The following is a 22,591-nucleotide window of genomic DNA, read 5'->3' as shown; positions in this document are numbered from 1 at the left end:
ATTCACTTGAATCCTGGCTTTACCCTTTCGTGTCGTGTGGTCTTGGGCAAGTCATTTTACACTCCCGTGCCTCAGTTTCCTCATCTGTGCAATGGGGATCTTAAGCATTGCTACCTCACAGGGAATTAGGTTGAGTAGATGTGTGGAACGTCTCAGGATAGGTTCTGGCACACAGTGGGTGCTGTGCTATCTGACGGCCTCCTCTCCTGTCAGAGGGCTCTTACCCAGCCCCTTGTGAGCAGTTTAAAACCTGTTCAGTTCTGTGGCTCTAGGATCTGCCTGACTCCAGGCCTGAGCTCACTGGGCATAAGAGCAGTGTGGTCTCCTCTGCCTCCTACCTGTAACTCAAAACTCCTCCTTGCCTCTCAGGGTAGATTATAATCAAAATCAGAGTAGGATTATTACATTTGCCTTACTTTTTAATCCTCCTCAGTAAACCAGGCAGGAGTCTGGCCTAAATTAAAGGCTAGATTAATACTTCTTAGTGGATTATATGACATCAGCAATGTGGCTAATGATTTTTCACGGTGGCTACACTTGGGATTAAATACAAACTCCTTGACCCACAAGTCATATTCTTGCCCCAGCTTCCTCCCGTGTCATCCTCCCCTTGTTCACAAATTAGATCTTTTTTTGGTTTGTTTTAAAAAGAAGTTCTTTTTTTTAAACTTCTTATTTTGTCTTGGGGTATAGCCAGTTAAAAACGTCGTGGTAATTTCAGGTGAAGAGCAAAGGGGCTCAGCCATACACGTACATGTTTCCATTCTCCAGACTCCCCTTCCATCCAGGCTGCCGCATAGCATTGACTAGAGTTCCATGTGCTATAAAAGGTCCTTGCTGGTTATCCACTTTAAATATAGCAGTGTGTATGTGTCTATCCCAAACTTGCTAACTATCCCTCTCCCACAACAGACTCACAGACTTAAGAGAATGAAGTTATGATTACCAATGTGGGGTGGGAGATCTTTGAAAATAAATTCTTTCCTGCTAGCTCCATCTTTCTCCTTAAGTAGTAGCTTAAATCCTTACCTCCTCAGAGAGGCTCTTCTAAAGTAAATTCTCTTCTGATGCATTGCTTTTTCTGTCTCAGCTTCTTTATTTTGTAGATCTTAACACATTTGTAATTGGTATATTTTATTTGCTAGTTAAATTCAGGGTTATCTCCCTACTAAGTGCTAAATTCTTTTTGGAAAGCAGAGTTCAACATGGGCTCACTGAATAAATAAACCAAATTTTACTGTTTTTTTGTAGCAGCAGAAGGAGGTGGCTATGAAATCATCAGAGCATGCCATGGTCTCAGTGTGACAGAAAAAGAAACACCAAATTATGCCCATTATAAACATCAACCCTAGAATCCAGGAGGAACTAACACTGGGAAAAGCAGCATTTACATGCCTGATGCCTGACCCAGGTCTCAGCAATGTGGCCAAGTCTTTCCTGATTCCCAAGAATCTGGGACTGGAAGCACAAGTAAGTCTCTGAATGACATATTTTAACTTGACCTGTGGAGTAGCCCATCGCTTGCTGCCTAAATGGCCTTAATAAAGAGGGTGCATCAGAGTTGTTTCTGCTTCCATTCAAGCAGACATGCAGAGTTAACATGTGCAGTTCCAGATAGTGATCAGAGCAGAGAGACAAAGGCTTAAGCATTATCAGCAGATGAGTGAGGATTAAATCCCAATGAAATAATGTCATCTTCATCTTCAAGAGAGTATGGAGTGAGATTTGTCAAGAGACCAGTATAAAACCTTTAGCAGTTTTCTGCACACAGAGAGGAAAGGAAAGAGAAAATTCAGAAATTGTTGTAAATCAGTGTGTTGTAAAAATACAGTCATATTTTAAGTGCATTGGGATTGTCAATATTTATAGGAAATTATAGTTTTTTGTTTAGTTTTGTTTTTAAATAGGGCAAACAAAAACTTTTTAATATGCCTGTTATGAAATCTGATTCTGAAGTACCAATCTATTTTAAATCAAGACATATGTACCAGGAAGGCTGCTGCCCTCAATAGTGACAGAACACGGCAGAGGATAAAGAGAATACATTCAGATGATAAAATATCCCTTATATGTCATAGACTTGAATATCTACATAAAGAAAAGGAAGGAGAGGTAATATTCTACACTTTGATTCCCTTCCAAAGAAGCAGAGATTGCTCCCTTTATTTTATTTCTCTTATAATCTTCCCATATTTTAAATATTTGTTATCTTCTATTTAAACATTTTTCAACTCCCACTAATATGTGTTTTCTAAAATCAACAAAATTATCATAGCCTGCTACCAACTAATGAGTAGCTTTAAATTACATGTTTAAAAACCCCAACCAGATAAACTTTGTTCAACAACTTAACAACTAGGTCAGCTAAGTCTATAAGAAAACCAATACCTATAATCTCAAAACAGACAGAAATGGTTACAAAACAAAACATAGTTACTTGATGAATACATCTGCAAATAGTGAATAAATTAAGATTCAAAAACAATACTCAGATGGGTTAGCTTTCTAACTGCATTTTACATAAATATTTTGCTTACTTAAAAATTTATGTAAATAAAATTGAGATAGTAGATAATTTATTATAACTCATGGTGTTTTTCTTCAGAAGAACAGTGTAAAAATAGTATTATTACAGAAACATAAATTCCTCCTAGCACACTAATATCACATATATTGTAAACCAACAAATTTTAAACAACTTATTTAATCAAAAATTTTATCAATTACATGTTGTGCTGCTTATTGTGGGATTGTGAAAGATCAGAATTTGGTAAATAATTCATATCTCGTGATTAGCAATTAATGTAAATTATACTTATATGACTAAAGCTTAATAGTGAGAACATGTGAGTGGACACCTCATAGACTTAGGTCCTTTTTCTACATCAGGTAGGCATTTCTAACTGAATCCACCACAATATCAGGCAGTAATTAAGAGGGGAGTTATACTTCAAATTGACTGTCTCCCGAAGAGAATAGGCTGCAATAATGGCCTCGCTACCAAATTTAGTAGTCAAATTAATAAAATCAGGTTTCAACAAAACAGCTTACTGACAGCTATAATCAAATTCCACGTATCAAGGCATTTGACCACTGGGTCTGTTGTGAGATTTACCATTTATCTTCAGTTACACGTGAAGTTCATTGCTTTGTTCACAGAAGTGTATGGAGATCGACCTGGTGCCCTCTTCCTAACAAAACCATTTCACAGTTACTGCATCTTACTCCCGAAAATGTATAACTGATGGGGGTTCTGACCAGGGACGGGGGACCCTGGAGGTATCAAACTTAGCTAACTAGAAAATAAGGGAAGGGTGGGAATAGGAAATGGATCTGAAAACATTAAATTAGGCATAAAGGCATGCACCGTCACTCCTAAATGTATATGAATAAATTCAGCTGTAAAATAGATTGCCAAGGACATGACTCATTTTGTTCTATATAGAAGTCTTAATATGATAAACTCATGATTGGCTTCACATCAACCTTCTACACCTTAAGGGTATATAGAATACATTTTCACAAAGTCTCTGACCACCACGACCTTAACCCCCGCTCTGCCACTGCCTCTAGCACATTCAGAGCAACACTGGGATTTATCAGCTGGGCCACCTCAACCCTCACATCTATTCTGACCGTTGACCTCTAGAAAAACAGAATAATGGGGTGAGAGTGGGGGTGGGGTGAAAGAAAAAAACAATCAAAATACATTGAGGTTTGAAGTTGCTGAGATATATAAGGATTACAAATAACACATTAATTTTAAACAAATTTGAAGGCAGAGTTTTTTGGAAAAGGTATTTACTTATCAAATATTCCTTCTTTTTAAACATGTGCTAACATCATGGAAACTACTATGACTAAATTTTAATTTTTAACCTCATTCTAAGACTTCATATAATTTTAAAACCAATTTAAGAAGTGAATATTTATGGAAATGTATTTCTATATAATGATACAAAGATTATATTTAAGTTTAAAATTACCTGTTATATACAAAACATTAAAATTGTACTGCTTCTAATTATTACAAAATGTCATCCAACCTGCTTATTTTAGGTATGCTTATTTTTTTACTTTTAAAATATTTCAGAAATAGTCTTTTTTCCCTCATTTTCTTGGTTGAAGATTATTTTACTTAGAGGATACAATATTCTGAGAGATTTGACTCTATCATTTATTCACTTCTGTTGTCAATTAATTTAATTAGGTAAATATCTGACTGAATTGATCTGGAATTTTGCAGGGAAAAATGAAGAGTATTGGATAAGGAAAAATCAGGGAACAGTCTCTTGAATAAGATGTTGGCTGGGTGAGGGTGGAGTCACATGGAAAGTCACTTTTTTGTTTGAGGGGCCTGATGGTCATGGGAGGACAGAAACTTTTTAATTGCAATCAATTTCTCCTTGGTATATGGCAATGGTTTCCTTCAGGCAAAGAATGGGTGACCAAACCTCCAGCAGGCATGTCAGCACCAATTCTCTGTACCTTTACTGTAGTTCTGGCACCCCATGCCTCCACTTATACAACTTCACATCATGTTTTTGTACCCAGCTATACAAAAAGCTTCTCCTGTCTCTTCATTCTTCCATTCCAAACACTATCCTAACTGAACACTAATATGATAGGTAGAATTCTACGAATAATCCCCAATAACCTCATCCTTAAGTGAATCTTTCCCTTGTGAATACATGATAGCACTTCAGTGATTATGTTGTTACATGGCAAAAAGTAACACTGCATTTATAATTAAAGTTTCTGATTTGCAGACCTTAAAATAGGGAGATTATTCAAGTGGGCCAGGCCAAATAGCCATTTTTCTCCAGCTGATAGAAGAGGGGTACATCAGAGAGATTTAAAAGCATAAGAAGGAAGCCAATTGTCATTGAGGACTTTGAAGATAAAGGGAGCGAGGAAGAAGAATCAGGGAGTGGCCTGGAGGAGTAACAGCACCTACAGCTAGCAAAGAACCTCTGACCTGTAACCGTAAAGAACTAAATTTTGCCCAGGACTGAATGAGCATAGAACTGAATTCTTCCCAAAAGCCTCCAGTTCACAGTCCAGTTAACTGAACCTTGAATTCAACCCTAAGCAGAGAACCTGGTTGAGCTCACCTGGACTTACAGAACTGTGAGTTAATGAATGGGTGTTGTTTCAAGCTGCTAAATTTATGATGATCTCTTACGCAGCAACAGGAAACTAATGCAACTAGTACTTGTGGCGGTACTTTTACTTTAGACAGATTTAGATTTCAAATTTTGTTGTTGTTTCCACTATCTTACAAGTGAAAGTCTGCTTCTTAAGCAAAATAAATAACTAAATACATAATTGTGTAAAGTCATAAAAATAAATGTGAAGCCTGGCTAGACATTTCATACTTTTTAATAACTCCTTTCTACCTCATTCTCTGAGTATTAGGAACCATGAAGAGATTCACTAAATACCTGAGACTGAGCTTTAATATACACCTCAAAAATTGCCTGGGACTTTCCTGGCCATTTAGTGTTTGGGACTTTGCCATCCAGGGCAGGGGGTGAGGGTTTGAACCTTGGTCAGGGAGCTGGGATTCCATATGCCTCATAGCCCAAAAACCAAAACATAAAACAGAAGCAATATTGTAACAAATTCAATAAGACTTTTTAAATGGTTCATATTTTTAAAAAATCTTTTAAAGCAATGCCTTTTAACACTCTTGATTATTTCAGAAGGAATTATATGTAAAGTACATTTTTTCTCCTCCTATCATCATCATCAAAATTGCCATTAGCTATCATTAATTGAGTATATTTTCAGCTTTGCTTAGCACTTAATACACATCTTATTTAATTCTTAATGCAGGAAGGTACACAAAACTGAGGTTGAAAAAGGATGAATTTCAGGGTATTTGTGTGTCCTGTGGTTGAGGAAGTGGTTAGGGAAGGTATTTTGACTAAAAGCTAGGAAAGGCAAGAAGAATGCCAAGGAGTGGTGTTACATTTCCACCACAGACCATGAGGAATGGCATCTTCAGGGCTAAGTTTAAACTAAATAAGGTGGCAATAAGGAGAAGATAATTGAAGAAAGTGTTTGACTGGTGAGGTAGTCAGGAAATTTTTCAACAGGTCATATAAAAGATGATGAAGATTCCAATCCATCTGGCCTTAAAGTATTTCATTTTTAAATATTTTTCTACTTCTGAAGTATACTACATAATTCCATGATTTACTGGAGACTTACAAGATAAATGTAGAATGTAGCTTATCTTTCAGATGATCCAAGTTCATCACTAGACACTACTGACAGTATTGAGGTTAAGAAGCAGTAATGCCCTTTGGAACTACTGAGATAAGTTGATAGTGTTCTTTGGTGGGTTCTTAACTCTATGGAACCATTTCCCTTTCCTTATTCTTTAGCCAGAGCATTTTATCCTATTCTTCTCACCAGCATCACTGTTTCTATAATTTATAATCTGCTGCCACTTCCTCTAGGTGATTTGTATGTAGTTGGATACACCTTATACAGTGGAAGGAATCTTACAGAATATAGATAAACTTTCTAGCACCAACCTTTGTCCTACCCAGTTCTGAATTAGAAAACAGTAAGGAAGCATTATTCAGCCTTAAAAAGGGGATATTCTGATACATGCTACAACATGGATGAATCCCGGGCACATTATGCTAAGTGAAGTAAGCCAGTCATAAAAGGACAAATACTGTGCCAATTCCATTTATATGAGGTAGCTAAAGTAATCAAATTCAAATTCATAGTGACAGAAAGTATAAAGGTGTTTGCCAAGGGCTGAGGGGAGGGGAGAATGAGGACTTATTTTTTAAGGATTTCATTTGGGGAAGATGAAAATGTTTCCAAGATGGTGATGATGGCTGCACAACAATGTAAATGTACTTCAGAATAGTTCAAATGGTAAAATTTATGTTATGTATATCTTACCATACACAAAAAAGCATCTGCGTTGGTGAGATTGCCCAAGGAAAATACAAAAAGAGAAGGACACCGAGAACAGGTCCAGGAAACAATAGAGAGAGAGTATACAGAAATAGGACAACCTGGGAAAAAGGGGCTCTTGGCCATCAAGAGAAGGCAGATTAATGTGAGGCTGAGGATGGAGAGAGAGAAGAGAAGGACACAGATGGCAGTGACTGCAGACAAGTACCTGCCATCTGGAGAAGGACACCTGGATTTGGCATCAGGTAACCTCAAGAACAGTTACATTAAAATAATGGAGGCAGAGCCAGATTAAAATGTCTTAAGTAAATGGGAGGCAACAAAACACACGGCATTTTGTAGGAAACTTATCAATTACTTTGTGGCGCTAGTGGTAAAGAACCTGCCTGCCTATGCTGACAGATGTAAGAAATGCGGGTTCGATCCCTGGGTCAGGAAGATCCCCTGGAGGAGAGCATAGCAACCCACTCCAGTATTCTTGTCTGGAGAATCACATGGACAGAGGAGCCTGGCAGGCTACAGTCCATAGTGTTGCAAAGAGTTGGACACAACTGAAGCGACTTGCATGCAAGCTTCCATCAATTACTTTGGGGAGAATGACAGAAAGAGATAATACAATTCCTTATTCAAAATGTTTAGACCATAGTGTTTTAGAATTCAGAATTTTTCAGATTTTGCAGAGAGAAGCTATGCACAAATGTATATTGTATAACAGCTACAGCAGAGTATGGAAGAGCAGGCAGTAGTAAAACATGCCATATATCTACCAAAAAAAAAGAATACTTGCACTTTGTGAAATAAATAACATCATGTTAATTAAGGTTTGATTTTGTTGCCTTACCACAAACTAATCAAAAAAATAAAAATTTTGTTTTCAGAGCTTTTAGATTTTACATTGTGGTTAGAAGAATGGAGACCTTTATTCAAAATAATTGATAGCTAGTAGGCCAGAGGGACTTCCCAGGTGGTACTGCAGGAGATACAAGTGATAAGGGCTTGATCCCTATGTCAGGAAGATCCCCTCGAGTAGGAAATGGGCAATCCACTCCAGTATTCTGGAAATGTAAAATACGATTGGACAAAAGAGCCTGGCAGGCTACAGTCTAAGGGGCCGGAAAGAGTTGGACACAACTGAGCTAGTGAACACACACACAGGAGGCCAGAACTAATGAAAAATATATTTTCTCAGATAAGTTGGTAGGGTGCTCAGTTTCCTATAGTATTGGATATCGGATCATACTTTTGACCTCTCCTTATATCTGTGCAGATAAACTAAGTCATCTAATTCCAAACTCCCAGTTTTGCTGTTTATTTATATATTATTAGATTATGACATATTAAAGATTCTTTTAAACTGAGTATTTAAGAAAAGCACAACTTGCTTTGTAAAATCATTGATGAGGGATAGTTTCATTAACAGACCAAACCTAGAATATGTTTTAAAGATAAATGACATAAAATAAGAAACATGTAAAATGTGTTAATCCTAACTAGACTTACAGTTGACACTTCTGGAAGTAAGGAAAGTATGATAATCAAAGAAGGTTATCCAGTGCAAATCAGGGATGAAAAGTAAGTTGTTTTGTCAAGCCTTCTTATTCCAGTTCTTTTCCTGGTTCTCAATTTTGATCTATCAGCATACAGTACAATTCCTTTAACTGAAGTTAGTGAAACTATTTGCTATCCCCTCAAACAAAGATCAAACTGTAAGATGACATCCTGGGTTCCTCAGTGGATGGTTCCTATTACTCTGACTCTTTGGCCTAGAGTGAATGGAATCCACCTGCAGTTGAATGTGAAAGGGAAAAATAATAGGCCAAAAGTCCAATACTTTTGAAAAGGCTGAGATTATCAGCCAACATTTTTTATATCATACAAGATAAAATCTGACAGCATTCCCATAGTCAAATTTCCTGCCCACCACCAAAGACAAGGACTTGACCTTGATTTGTTTTCACCAGATTCAACCCTGGAAACACAAAAGACCTTTCCTATCAAATCCTAACAAGTAAGTTAATGGTAGAAGTTGGATATTATTGATGCCCCAGATGAATCAAGTGCATTCAATACCCTTTATCTCTCAGCCAAATCAGAGAACCTACTTTCCCAGAGAATAACAATCATTACAGTCCACTGAGTCTTGTTTTTCCAATCGTTTCCGTGGCAGCTGGCTACTGAGAAGTTGTTAGGGAATTGAAAGAAGGCCGCGTGGGGAGGGGCAGATGGCTCCTTTGGGTTTATTTCACCAAACATGGCAGCTGTGAGGCCCACTAATTTTCCAAGCGTTCATATAGAATGCTTGCAAAGGGGCCAAGTTAAGGAAGAGCCACAGAGCAACATTCCTGATGTGTTCCTCTTTCTCTTGCTATAGAATAGCCCCTGAAAACATTAAATGCAGATTTGGAACTAACATATTCAGCCTGCACTTGATCCAAAATGTAATCAGACTGCAGGAATAAGCTAAAACTGATTATTGCAAGTATTTTCTTTACTTAAAACCTTGAAAGATAGCGAGTAATAAGGGAAACAATAAAGGCAATGACGGTTCCTATGTCTCTACCCTTGGCAGATTTGTTATTTTCCATTTTTTGATTATAAATGTGAATGTAATGTGATATTTCATTATGACTTTGATTTCCATTTCCCTGATGGCTAACATATTGATAATCTTTTCATGTGCTTTTTCACCATTTGCATATCTTATTTGAAGGAATACCTATTCAAGTCTTTGTCCTTTTAAAACTTGATCTTTTATCTTTTTGTTGTGTTGTTAAGAAATCTTTATACATTTTGGATATTAAGCATATATGAGATATATAATTTGCAAATAAGTTTTACCATTCTGTAGGCTGTCTTTTCACATACTTCATAGTGTCCTTAGATGGACAAAAGTTTTTAATTTTTATGAGTTCCCATTTACTTTTCTTTTGTTGCTCCAGTTTCTTTTCCATTAATGCAACCATGTGGTATGTATATATATACGTGTGTGTGCGGTGTGTGTAGATAAAGTGATAGGAATAGATATATAGATACATATGTAATATACAAATATATGTATGTGAAATATGCACATACACATGTGGGTAATTAATAAAAATAAAGCCAGTATTCTCACATACATTAATTTATCACATCTCTTCTATTGTATTATCTATACAATATATATCTCTTCTATTGTATTATCATCATCATCATTACCATGAGGAAACTAAGACTTTGATCAATTTGTGATTTGCCCAGAAAGTGCACAAATTAAAAGTGGCAGAATTTTCTGTCTCTAAATATAAGGCTGTAACATTAGTTTGATACATTAGGAGTGAATAATTAACCATATGGAACCATCGGTGGTTTATCATTTCAAAAAAACAGCTTTTAGTTTCATTTATCTTTTCTATTTTTTTGGTCTCTATTTTATTTTTTCTCTGATCTTTATGATTTCTTGCCTTCTACTAACTTTGAGCTGTTTCTCTTCTTTCTCTACCTCATCTAGGTGTAAGTTTAGGTTGTTCATTTGAGATTTTTTTTTCCTGAGGTAAGCCTGTATGGCTATACTTCCCTCTTACAGCTGCTTTTGTTGTATCCCGTAGGTTTTTGGACCATCATGTTTTCATTTTCATTTGTCTCTAGGTATTTTTTAAATTTTCTCTCTGAAAGTAAAAGTGCTCATAATACCTTCAGGCACCTTTTATTCAGTGATCCATTGGACGTTTAGTAGCATGCTGCTGTTGTTGTTTAGTCTCTAAGTCATGTCCAACTCTTTGCGACCCCATGGACTATAGTCTGCCAGGCTCCTCTGTCCATGGGATTTGCCAGGAAAGAAATACTGGAGTGGGTTGCCATTTCTTTCTCCAGAGAACCTTCCTGACCCAGGGATCAAAACCAGATCTCCTCTTGGGCAGGCAGATTCTTTAGTACTGAGCCACTTAGGAAGCCCACAGCATATTGTTTACAGAAGCTAAATATTTTTTTAAATGTTAATAAAACCCGACAAGTATTTGTTAATTTTGTCCCATGTGTCAAGTGCTATGCTGTTCCTAGAACAGAACAGTGAACATTGACAGACACAGTTCTTGCCCTTTTTGGTGTTTTAGGCTATTGAAGAGGGCGTATATTAACCCTTAAATTTTAAATATAAAATTATATGTGCTATGAGAACGAATAGCAAAACTTTCCTCTACACTAACTTGCCTTTACCCCTGCCTTCAGTTAACAGCTTAGAATACTTCTAGTATTTTGAAACCTTTAGTGTAATCCATAAATTATGTACTTGTATGTTGTCCTATATTTTTTCAAATTGTTTCAAAGGATTGAACTTTTCATGATTCTATAGGAAGGCCCTATGTGAAAATTCTAGTATCCTTCAGAGTGGTATGCCCTTCATCAGAATAAGATATAATGGTTGAGCTTAACTAGAGTGGTGATAGGAAGATAAAGAGGGAGAAACAGAAACTTTCAGTATAAAATAGTACAGTAATACATGAAGGATTTATCATAAGTAATAGTTAATGTTTTTTCAGTGCTAACTGCCATTAAGATATGGTAAGTTTTTGAGGAGTTAAAAGTTGACTGGGATAATAAAAATTGGAAAGAGTAGAACAAGATTCAAACTAAGCAGTACGAATCTCAGAGCTCATAGACACTAATTTCTACTCAAGACGTTGAATTTCAACAAATGTTCAACCATTTAGTAGCTAAAGTCCTGAAAAGTCCATATGTACAAGTGTGTACATAAGAAATTGCATGCACTTGCACACAATACCTGAATAAAAAATCTCAAATTATAGTGTAGCTGTGATAAATAGGACCAAGAAGGAAGAAATAAAGATTCCCCCCAAAACAGGCAGTAAACTAAAAATACATGTTGAGTAATAACATCAGTAATTATTGTAATAAAGAAGAAAAGGGCTTGGAAAAGGTGATATAGGAAAAAAGCCCACCCTGTGCTTTAATGTATCCTATTTTTCTTTTCCAAAAACAATCATCCCAAGAGGGTTCCATCTGTAATATAGCACGACAAAATAACGTGGCTCTGAGAAAATGACATACTGGAGAGACTACTGCCTGCCGGATGCTGCATACCCAAAACCTACCCTGAAAATGCACATAATGAAGGTCATACTGCGGTTGTGCTAACAAGGCAGTTGGCACAACATGACTACCTCATATCTACAAAGGGGTGACCTTGATGAGAAAACTAAGCAGAACTGTCCTCAGAATGCTATAGCTGGTAACTAGTGGAATTATAAATTTTTAGGATCAAACCCAGGTCTGCCACATTGCAGGCAGATTCTTTACCAGCTGAGCCACCAGGGAAAGCTTTATTTTATATTCTATATACTAAATATAGTAGGGTTTCCCTGGTAGCTCAGTGGTAAAGAATCCACCTGCCAATACTGGAGATGCAGGTTTGATCCTTGGGTTGGGAAGATCCCCTAGAGACAGAAATAGCAACCCACTCCAGTATTTCTTGCCTGGGAAACCCCATGGACAGAAGAGGCTGCTGGGCTATAGTCCATGGGGTAGAAAAAGATTTGAACACGACTTAGCAGCTAAACAACAACTAAATATACTATATACTACAAAAGAAGAAAACCAACCAAAACTTGTGGACTGGAAAATTACTTCTCCAGGTAGTGACCTTGTGTGATATTCTGGAGTGGCAAAGTAGGAATTTAGATGCATGATTCTATTGTGTTAGGGAAAATATAACTATATATATATCTGGGAAACTGTGTCTTGCATATATCTATATAGCCTCATCCTAAACAATTAAAGCAAACTCAGATCTACAGTAGATTAAACATTGGATGTTTTCTAAAAATATGTCCTATTAACTATTATTTGACAAGCCTCATCTTATCTTTCTTAAGAGTTTTAGTTTTTAAATTTTCTTTTCTTCTTGTACTTTGAAACCACAGAAGAACAAATGTATCATTTATATGGCATCATGGTAGATGGATACTTTTATAGCTAACTGCTACTAATTTCACTAAGAAATTAAGAGAGGAAATTTAACACCTGTGGTGAAAATAACTCTGAAATGCATTGTCTTCTTCCTTACTTCCTTAATTTCATATTCATAGGCTTTGTTCCCATTGTCTGTTTATAAGACGGTTTTAAAACTCAGAGTGTGTTTTCCCACAAAAACCATGTCATAACTAGAGGCTGGAGCCTCAGGCCTCGCTGCAAGACTCAAGCTTCCTGCTCAAGGTCACTCAGCTCACGTTACTGAGCAGACAAAAGAAGAAATTAGCAAAAACAGATTCACAGGGACTCTCAGCTCTACCCACTCACTGGCCTTGAACCCCAGGCCCCAAACCCTTCTTGAGATTTCCTTAGGTTTGGAATCCACCTTGGATATAATACCTTTAGATATTCTTCCTGAACCCAGTGCCTGGGAAAGAGAAAGCCTAGCTCCCAGCAGGAGTCACAGGAGGGGACTGGCAGTTGCACATAAACTGTGTAAGCATGTCTAAGAGCTTCCTGAACAAGGGAAATGATTTCAGCATTTTTTTTTTTTTTTTTTGGATGACCATCTTCCCAGGAGCACAAGAAGGACTGTTCTGAGCAGTGACTCGTCCGTGTGCTTCGCCTGCCTTCCTGTCAGCTGTCACTTCTGCTATCAGAGTTTCTGCCACTAACAGTCTCCCCACTTGCAATTTGCTGTTTCTAATCTGCCATCTGAGAAATCAGATGACCAGGGCTGTTAGAACCATGTGTAAATTGAGAGCCAGGCGCTGAGAGATAGCCAGAGTTCCTCTCCTTCAGGAGAGCGTTGGTGGGTTTCCTGGTAGCCATTTCTTTTCTTCTGAGTTTTTTTTTAAATCTAATTCCCTGCTTGACAGTCTCAGAAAGCTGACCTCCATCTGCAGAAGGAACACACGAGAACAGAAGACAAACTCAGCACAGAGCAAGTGCCCAACACTCAGCCTGGGGATCTTCACTCAAACGTTCTCTGTGTTCCATTTCCTCCTCAGCAAAATGGGTATAACCATACAGAGTTGGTGAACTATGACGAATTAAAACTATAAACTGCCTCAGAATGAGTTGTGAAAATAATGATCTTTAAAAGAACTACCATCATTCTTGGGGGAGGAGTTTCTATAAACTGCCACTGCAAGACACAAATTCAGCCTGTCATCTGCTTTTGTAAATAAAGGATTATTGAAACACAGCCGCACCCACTCCTTTATGTATTATCAATGGTCTCTGTGCTACATATGAGGGCAGAATTCAGTAGCTGCAACAGAGATCATATGAATCACAAAGCTTAGAATGTTAACTGCCCAACCCTTTACATATAAAGTTTTCTTGACCTATCTTATCAATAAATGTTTTACTTTCAAGCAAATGTGACTTTATCTTTCCCCCACACAAAAACATTCAGTTGTTTAATAGGGCATATCTCATAACACAGGCCATAAGCTTAACAGAAGCCCTTTGATAATAATCATAATAATATTTACATTTAATAAGACAAATTCATTACACAAGTTTTCTATTATGTAAATTCTTTGCTGTAAAAAGAAAAGTCCTCAGAATTAATTTAAATTCAATTCTTAAAAGAAAAATGAACTTGGAGCTGAGATTTATTTCTGGTGTGTATTTTAGGGGGAAAAAATCAGTATTACATTATCCCTGTTGTGTCTCAGCAATGAGAGTGACAAAACTGCCCAGAGTTGTCAGTGCCAAATACAATGTGAGAGCTCAAATATTAATCAAAATGACATCTCCAATTTTTTCCCTTCCTAATCAGGCCTAAACATCATGGGACATCCGGCAAATCAATAAGCAAAACTGGATGCCCTCGTCACTCCCAACGTGGCAGCACTGCACTTTTATCCAGAAGACAAGGGCCCCCACTGCTGCATAAATACTCTGCTCTGATTGTTTGCTTCTCCCACGAGACAAGCATGCCCACCTATGATCCCATGCTTTACCCTGTTACATATCTGACTATGCCACCTGTCACTGAAAAGATACACCTCTGACGATTTCAAGATAAGATAGGCATGGGTGGTACATGGCTCTAGAATATGCCTGTGCATTCTACCAGAGAGAATAAATAAGTGAATAAATACATCTCATGAATAAAGTGAGAATAGGTTGTTATAAAGTGTCTGTGAAGAGCTCGTCTCATACCCTGTCCTCCACAAATAGAGTAGGTGACACAGGACCTAATCTAAATCCCACCCCCTAACCTTGCACCAAGGTGGGCTTGTGGTGCAGTTGAGAATTTTAATTACTTTTGGCTTTACTCCCTTTCCCTTGCCTTTTATTTCTAGGTCTCTTTCCCCCAAATCCGTATCCCATTGACACCTCCTGTTTTTCTTTCTAGGGAGCTCTTGAGTTGCTGTAGTGCTGAAAGATCTGATAAATGCCTGAGTGTCCATTTATTCCTTCTCCATGTATTCAGAGGAGGCAGAGTGCTGGAGAAATGGAGCAGAGAATAGGTCTGTTCACACATAGAACGAAGTTTGAACTTTTTGGCAAAACTGAAAGGATAAAAATAGGAAAAGTTGGTTGGTGTAGAAAATATACAGACTTCTACACAAGGAAGTGAGGCATGTGCCTGTGAATTCCAAAAACCCTAGGGAAGACTTGGAGGAGAAAGCCAAGGATCTATCTACAATTGGGCAGCCAGGATCTAACAGCCACCACAACTGGCCAATGGTAAGATGAACTCATTTGTACTCAATCTATTGAAGTCTAAGAAAACTGGTTGGTTCATTCATTCATTCAAGTGCTAGTCATGTCAGTGAACAAGCATATTCTAGACCCTCATAGACCATTTTTCAGCCTAACTGTTTTGGTCCTAGCTGGTACTTTTCTCCCCTAACTTTATGAAACTGTAAATGGAAAGTTTTCCTGATCCTGGATTTTCCCACCTTTACCAGAAAAGGATAAAATAAGTATCAAGTAGAATAAACATATTGGAAGTATATTAGCTAGATGAAATGCAGCGTGAGAAAGAAAAAGTAGTTCATTAAATTTTCAACAAAATTGGAATTGCTGAGGTTAAAGGCAGCTCAAAACAAAGCCAATACAAGACACAGACTAAAAGGAACAGCATAGACTTATTCATAAGGAATGAGTGTGGTAAGGAGTTCAGCTGTCAGCTGTCTCCAGAGTGTTGCGGGGCTCAAATAAGATTATCAACCCGAGGAGGCTTTGAAAAAGTAAAAAGTCACATCACAAATATAAAGGCAATGATATAATTATTGGTGACAATTTTTCACCAGTTATAAGCTTAAGATGAGTTATGGTAGTTCATAAACTATTACTGTAGATTAGCAAGAGATAAGTAGCCTCATAATTTCATTTGGAACAAATATCCTGTAAGTTAATCAAGCACTAAACATGCACATATCAGTTTATATGGCCATTTTAAAACACATTTTTTATAGGAAAAAAATATAAATAACTGATTGTAGGAGATTCCTGAGTTAAAGTATGGCGTATCCATAACGGCCACTATGTCAATTATTGTTCACTTGTCAACCCACTCCATCCTTCCGATACCCTTCTGTGTCTTGCTCTGTGCCCTTGGCCAGTTTCTAAAACTGCCCTTCCTGTCTGACTTTCAGTTGGATTAAACTAATGAAGGTGACTGCAAAAGGAAAGAGAAGAGAATTTCCTCCAGCTCTCTTTGTACTGCATTTCTGGTGGGAGCTCTATGCATGTGAGCTAAGTCGCGTCAGTCATGTCTGACTCTGCAACCCCATGGACTGTAGCCTGCCAGGCTCCTCTGTCCATGGGATTCTCCAGGCAAGAACACTGGAGGGGGCTGGCATTCCCTTCTCCAGGGAATCTTCCCAATCCAAAGATTGAATCTGCGTCTCTTACATCTCCTGTATTGGCAGGCAGTTCTTTACCACCAGTGACACCAGGAAAACCCAGGGAACTCTATGACCCCAGAGAGTAATCACGCCTCTTTGGCTTCAGCTTGAATTGGGTTCCAGTACTACTATTTTCTCATTGTTCACTTCAGCCCTAGAGATGGTAAGAGCTTCCTGATACTGCTAGTGTCCAGGTAATGGCCTCACTGTCCATTCTTTGTCTGTTCCCTAGTCCCTATCCACATCCCTCTAAAGAATCCTTTCATTACAGTCTCTTCATTTTACCCACCTGGGTTGAATTCAGTTTCTGGCCAGGACCATGACTGAAATACAATACAGACATCTGTTTATTGACATAGAAAGATGTCTGACAGAAAGTAGATCAAAATATTAAGAGCAGCTATCTTTAGGGAGTGGGATAGGATTCCATTTTTATGTTTCTCTCTATTCTTCAACTGTTCTACATTTGATTATATATTTGGAGAGCATAAAAATAAACATTAAAATACAATGTTGGAATAAATATGGTTTCAAGAACTACTAGTGGTTTTTCTTCCCTCCATCACTGCCTGTCCCATCAAAAAGAAATAAATAAAAAGTTGCATAGCTTGAAAGGTATCCTGGTGGGGCAATGGAACCATAAAGACTTATGAGTACCCAGATTTTTTTTATTCTTCCTAGATTCTGTTTTCTAAAAGAAAATATGTTTGATTAGCAAGTATTTAAAATTTCAAAATTAAAAACAATGCAGTTGTGCTTTTTAAAAAATGGATAACCAACAGGGACCTACTGTATGGGACAGGAAATTCTGCTCAATATTCTGTAACAACCTAATTGGGAAAAGAATTTGTAAAAGAATGGATATATATATATATATATATATATATATATATATATATATAACTTAACCACTTTGTTGACACCTGAAACTAACACATTATTATATCAACTATACTCCAATATAAAAAAATTAAATAAATACTATCATAACCATTAAAAAATAATGTAGTTGCACACATTTGTCAGTGTATATGTTTTACAGATTCAGATTTCACAAGCAAAAATCAAGATTTTGCCACATTTTTTGATAATATTTAAAATAGTTAACTCTTACTTAAGACTTGGCACCTACAGGCACTGTTTACAAGCACTTTAGGTTTTTGTTAATTTAAGGGAAGACAAGTACTATTACTCCCATTTCATAGATGAGGAAATTGACATGCAGTGAAGCCACGTTGTTTGTCCAAGGTCATGTAGTTCTTCATTAATAGGTCCTGGAGGCAAGCCCAGGCATTAGAACCTATTTTATCCATTATACTCAAACATCACTTAGTTGATAGATTACCTAAGAATTCTAAAGCTCTTCTAGTTCTGTGAATATGTGCAAAGAACAATGGGGAGCCTCATGTTGGTTCACCACTTACTAGTGTGTAATCTCGCACATTTACAAATCAGACCTACAGATTCCTCGTGGATACAATGAGGAAAAATACCTCTTCTATCTACCCTAGAAATTGTGATAATCTAATGGGAAATGGGCATGAAAGCCCATCAAAGCTTAAAGCAGGCACAAATGTAAGGTGATACTATGTTGCATCCTCTGTGTGTCATCATCATTAACACATGAACATCAAATATAAAGAAAATAGCAATTATTTTGGTGAAGTATTGCTCTAAACCATAACATTATAAACTATCCAGTCTGTTAATAACACCCAACATAAAACCACCACGGATTAATCAATACGAATCATGCAATGGTTTCAGTGAAATGTACTCTCCAGTGCACTCCTTGACTCACATTCATTAATTACTTCACCGTATTTGATTTGTTCCCAGCATTTGCCTGAAATGTGTTGCTCTCAACTTAAGAGTTATAGAGTAAAACTTTTTTAAAAAAACTTAAAACTTAAAACTATATATTCTCTATGCTATGACATCAAAAGTTCAATTGAACCACTCAGTTTTCAGTTTCCCTGACTCAACTTTTTGGAGTTTTGTAATTAATTATATTCCATTATTACTGATCATCAATTAGCTCAAAATGTTGCTGAGATGGTGAGTATGCTGAAGAAGGCAGAATTCAATGATAATTTGAGACTACTAGTAGGACACTAAATTTCTCTCTTGTTAATAATTAAAGTAGATAACTTATGTTTTTATTTATAGCTTCCAGAAATATCCGACTCAGTCCTGTGCACTGCTGTGTCAGCTAATCACCAGTGGGTCAGGATCTGACTTGGGCCATGGTGTTTATTTTCCATACATGCCTGCAAACAAAGCCTTTAAGTGTAGCTCAACCAAAGGGAAAAGGAAGTGAGGGATTCGCATATATTTTCTGGAACTTTCCACCCAGCCAAATGCTTTGATGCATACATATATGAAGGATAAAAAGGGGTGTAATTTCAATATACCTGTTTCAATTTCCCAGATGTAAACAGAGTCATCTGCACATCCAACAATCAGAAAGTTCTCAACGGGATGCCACTTAATCATCCTCACAGGGAAAAGGTGCTTCCGGGCACTCAGGAGGCACCTCCGCCCCTCCAGGTGAAGAAGAGCCACAGAGTGGTCACTGCACACACAGCAGATTGCCTGATAACTTCGCAGCTGTGGAAAAAAGAAAATCCAGCATTCTTTGTAAGTAAATAGTCAAATGCTTTCTTTAAAATTAAACCTGATTTCCCCCTTAGTAACATGAGTTTTTGTTAAAACCCCATTTACCAAAGGATGGATCTGCTTTCTATAGCACCTCTCCGTATCCATATAACACTGCACAGGGGAGCTTTGCACACCAAGTAGATTTTAGATTCAAAGACATATCAGCCCATCAGCAGATGAATGGATAAGGAAGCTGTGGTACATATACACCATGGAATATTACTCAGCCGTTAAAAAGAATTCATTTGAATCAGTTCTAATGAGATGGATGAAACTGGAGCCCATTATACAGAGTGAAGTAAGCCAGAAAGATAAAGATCATTACAGTATACTAACACATATATATGGAATTTAGAAAGATGGTAATGATAACCCTATATGCAAAACAGAAAAAGAGACACAGAAGTACAGAATAGACTTTTGAACTCTGTGGGAGAAGGTGAGGGTGGGATGTTTCGAAAGAACAGCATGTATATTATCTGTGGTGAAACAGACCGCCAGCCCAGGTGGGATGCATGAGACAAGTGCTCAGGCCTGGTGCACTGGGAGGACCCAGAGGAGTCGGGTGGAGAGGGAGGTGGGAGGGGGGATCGGGATGGGGAATACGTGTAACTCTATGGCTGATTCATGTCAATGTATGACAAAACCCACTGAAAAATAAAACAAAATAAAATAAAAAAATAAATAAAGATGAGAAAAAAAAAAAAAAAAGACATATCAGGAAGGTCAAAAGACGCATGGCAAGAGGAGAATTCCAGGCCAGATCTACTCATAAGATAAATGAAGGACTTGACCATCACTCAGCAGATTCAGGCAGTGAGGCAGACATCGGAAATAATGCAGAATAAAATAAACCCCAGAACTAATTTGTTGCCACAAAAAGAAGCTATTTGTAGACACAAGCTTAGGCCCAAGGGTATCATGAGCTGGTATTTTCCACTTACAGTCTCAAAATGTGATTTGGTGCTGTTCCCAGAACTATACAAATTCTAATCCAAACAGGAAACTCAGTGTAGACACAATCTAAAAGAGGTAAGCATTAGATAGTTCCAGCTGAATGTACAGCTTCAAAGACACGAGGACCAAAAATAGTCTCACAGGACAAAAATTCTTAAGCTACTTTTAAGACATCAGCATGTGGTTACCTTGAGCATAGTTTAGGACAAACACCATTCTTGCTGGGTGCTGCCAAGGCTCACCCAGAAGTTTACAGGGCAGCTCTGTGCCTCACCATGAGGGCCATGCACTGATCAGCCAACAGTGGGGATGGCTGGAGTGGGGGAAGGAGGATGAGTGGGCATTTTGTCTGCGCTCTCTTTTATCTTTTCTAACCATTTTGCGATACGGATGCTCCTACTTTCCCTAAGGCACCTGGCCAGACTTCTAGCTGCTATGTTAAAAGCATCAGTTGACATCCCTTTGAGAATCTCCAAGTGCCAATCACAGATCTCTCTCAGTGGGGCCCTGGGGGATGTGTTATTTTTCCTAATAATAAATTTCTCCTCTCCTTTTTAAAGGAGCCTGCAGAAATTCTGAGGGGGGCGGGAATCAAAAATGACAGGTGATATATGGGGAGGCTGGACTTGTCGAATGGGGCAGATGGCACTGTCGCCCAACTATTACTTCGTGGAGAACCTGCCCAACCCACAGCTTCTAGAATAGACAGCCCAATGTACTTCAGGAAATTCACACACACATATAATACAAGAAAATAACATGTGAACACAGATTCTATGGCTAGACAGTAGACCCCTACTAGGCCAAGTGGATTGTCTTTTCTAGTCATTTGAAGTTGCAAAGCTAAAAGAAATCATAGGAAGTGACAAGATAAAGGAGTAATCACAGAAAAGCAGACCATATTGGGGCAGTGGATTCTAAGAGTAACCTTAGTTTCTGAATTTGAGTTAAAGTTCCACTGCAGATTCTGCTGTAGTGTTTTTGTTTTTAAACTTTTTATTCTGTATTAGAGTATAGCCGATTATGGAGGAGGGCATGGCAATCCACTCCAGTATTCTTGCCTGGAGAATCCCCATGGACAGAGAAACCTAGCGAGCTACAGTCCATGGGGTCATAAAGAGTCGGACACGACTGAGCATGCACCCAGGAGGAGGAGAGGTTTCTCCCCCAAACTCCCCTCCCATCCAGACTGCCACATAACATTGAGCAGAGTTCCATATGCTATCCAGGAGGTCCTTGTTGGTTGCTGTAGTATTTTGTCTTGGATGCCTAAGGATTGCCTCTTAAGTCCTTTCAATAAACTCCCCTAGTATTTGACTTTGAATGTGTCCTGGTCTTTGGAGCTCTGACTCCAAATCAGCAATGACTGAGGCAGAAGTAAAAGGGTTAGTGGAACTGATTTGGACTACTATCCTGGAGTCTAAAGGAAAATATATATATTTTTTTAAAAAGGAAGAACTTCAGGAATAAAAGATATATCAAGGTATCTCAAACCACCAGATAGTTGTTTTTTTTTTTTTTTAAGGGGGGAGGGGGTTGTAGGGCTCACTTAACTTTATTATACTATTTTGTTTAATCATTTCTGTTCCTGAAATACTGCTTAAATTTTTTCTTACTACAAAAATACAGTGAAAGTTTTCTCTGGTTTTACTTTGGAGCTGATTTTTCATACTATTACTATAGAGAAATAATTTTTGCAAGTCAGTCAACTAACATAAACTCAGAGAACTCAAAACTTGTTTGTTCATATTTTATCAAAGATATCAGCTTTATGAAGGCTGAATTTAAGCTGACATTGCATGAGAAAATTATATCTGAAAATATTTCCTTTCCTTAGCATAAGGTAGATGCTCATAAATTTGAGAAAGTTCGATGTTGAAAATATTTGTTAAATAAATAAAAGAGCAAATAAAAATTTATTTAAGAAAAAGAAAATGTAATGATCATTATTATTATTAAATTGTTAAAGGCAAAAGTTAATTTTAATTTACAATTCCTATATATTTATTTTACCATTGAGTGCATGCGTGCTAAGACGCTTCAGTTGTGTCTGACTCTTTGTGACCCTATAGACTGTAACACACCAGGTTCCTCTGTCCATGGGATCCTCCAGGCAAAAATACTGGAGTGGGTTGCCATGCCCTACTTCAGGGAATGTTCCCGACTCATAGATCGAACCTGAGTCTCTTATA

The 22,591-nt window shown here is 37.6% G+C and overlaps 1 protein-coding gene across 1 annotated transcript in view; it reads right to left on the bottom strand.

Moving 5' to 3' along the window:
- WDR72 (WD repeat domain 72) overlaps window positions 1-22,591 on the bottom strand; it is a 212,871-nt gene that overhangs the window by 141,375 nt on the left and 48,905 nt on the right. The window contains exon 13 of the mRNA XM_065941562.1: window positions 19,196-19,391. Coding sequence (XP_065797634.1) covers window positions 19,196-19,391 — 196 coding nt within the window. The remainder of the gene's footprint in view (window positions 1-19,195; window positions 19,392-22,591) is intronic.

Source organism: Muntiacus reevesi, chromosome 7 (genome assembly GCF_963930625.1).
Source record: "Muntiacus reevesi chromosome 7, mMunRee1.1, whole genome shotgun sequence".
In the NCBI taxonomy this organism is placed as follows: domain Eukaryota; kingdom Metazoa; phylum Chordata; class Mammalia; order Artiodactyla; family Cervidae; genus Muntiacus; species Muntiacus reevesi.
The sequence above is the reverse complement of the archived record's forward strand: the minus strand, read 5'-3'. Positions and strand labels throughout refer to the sequence as shown.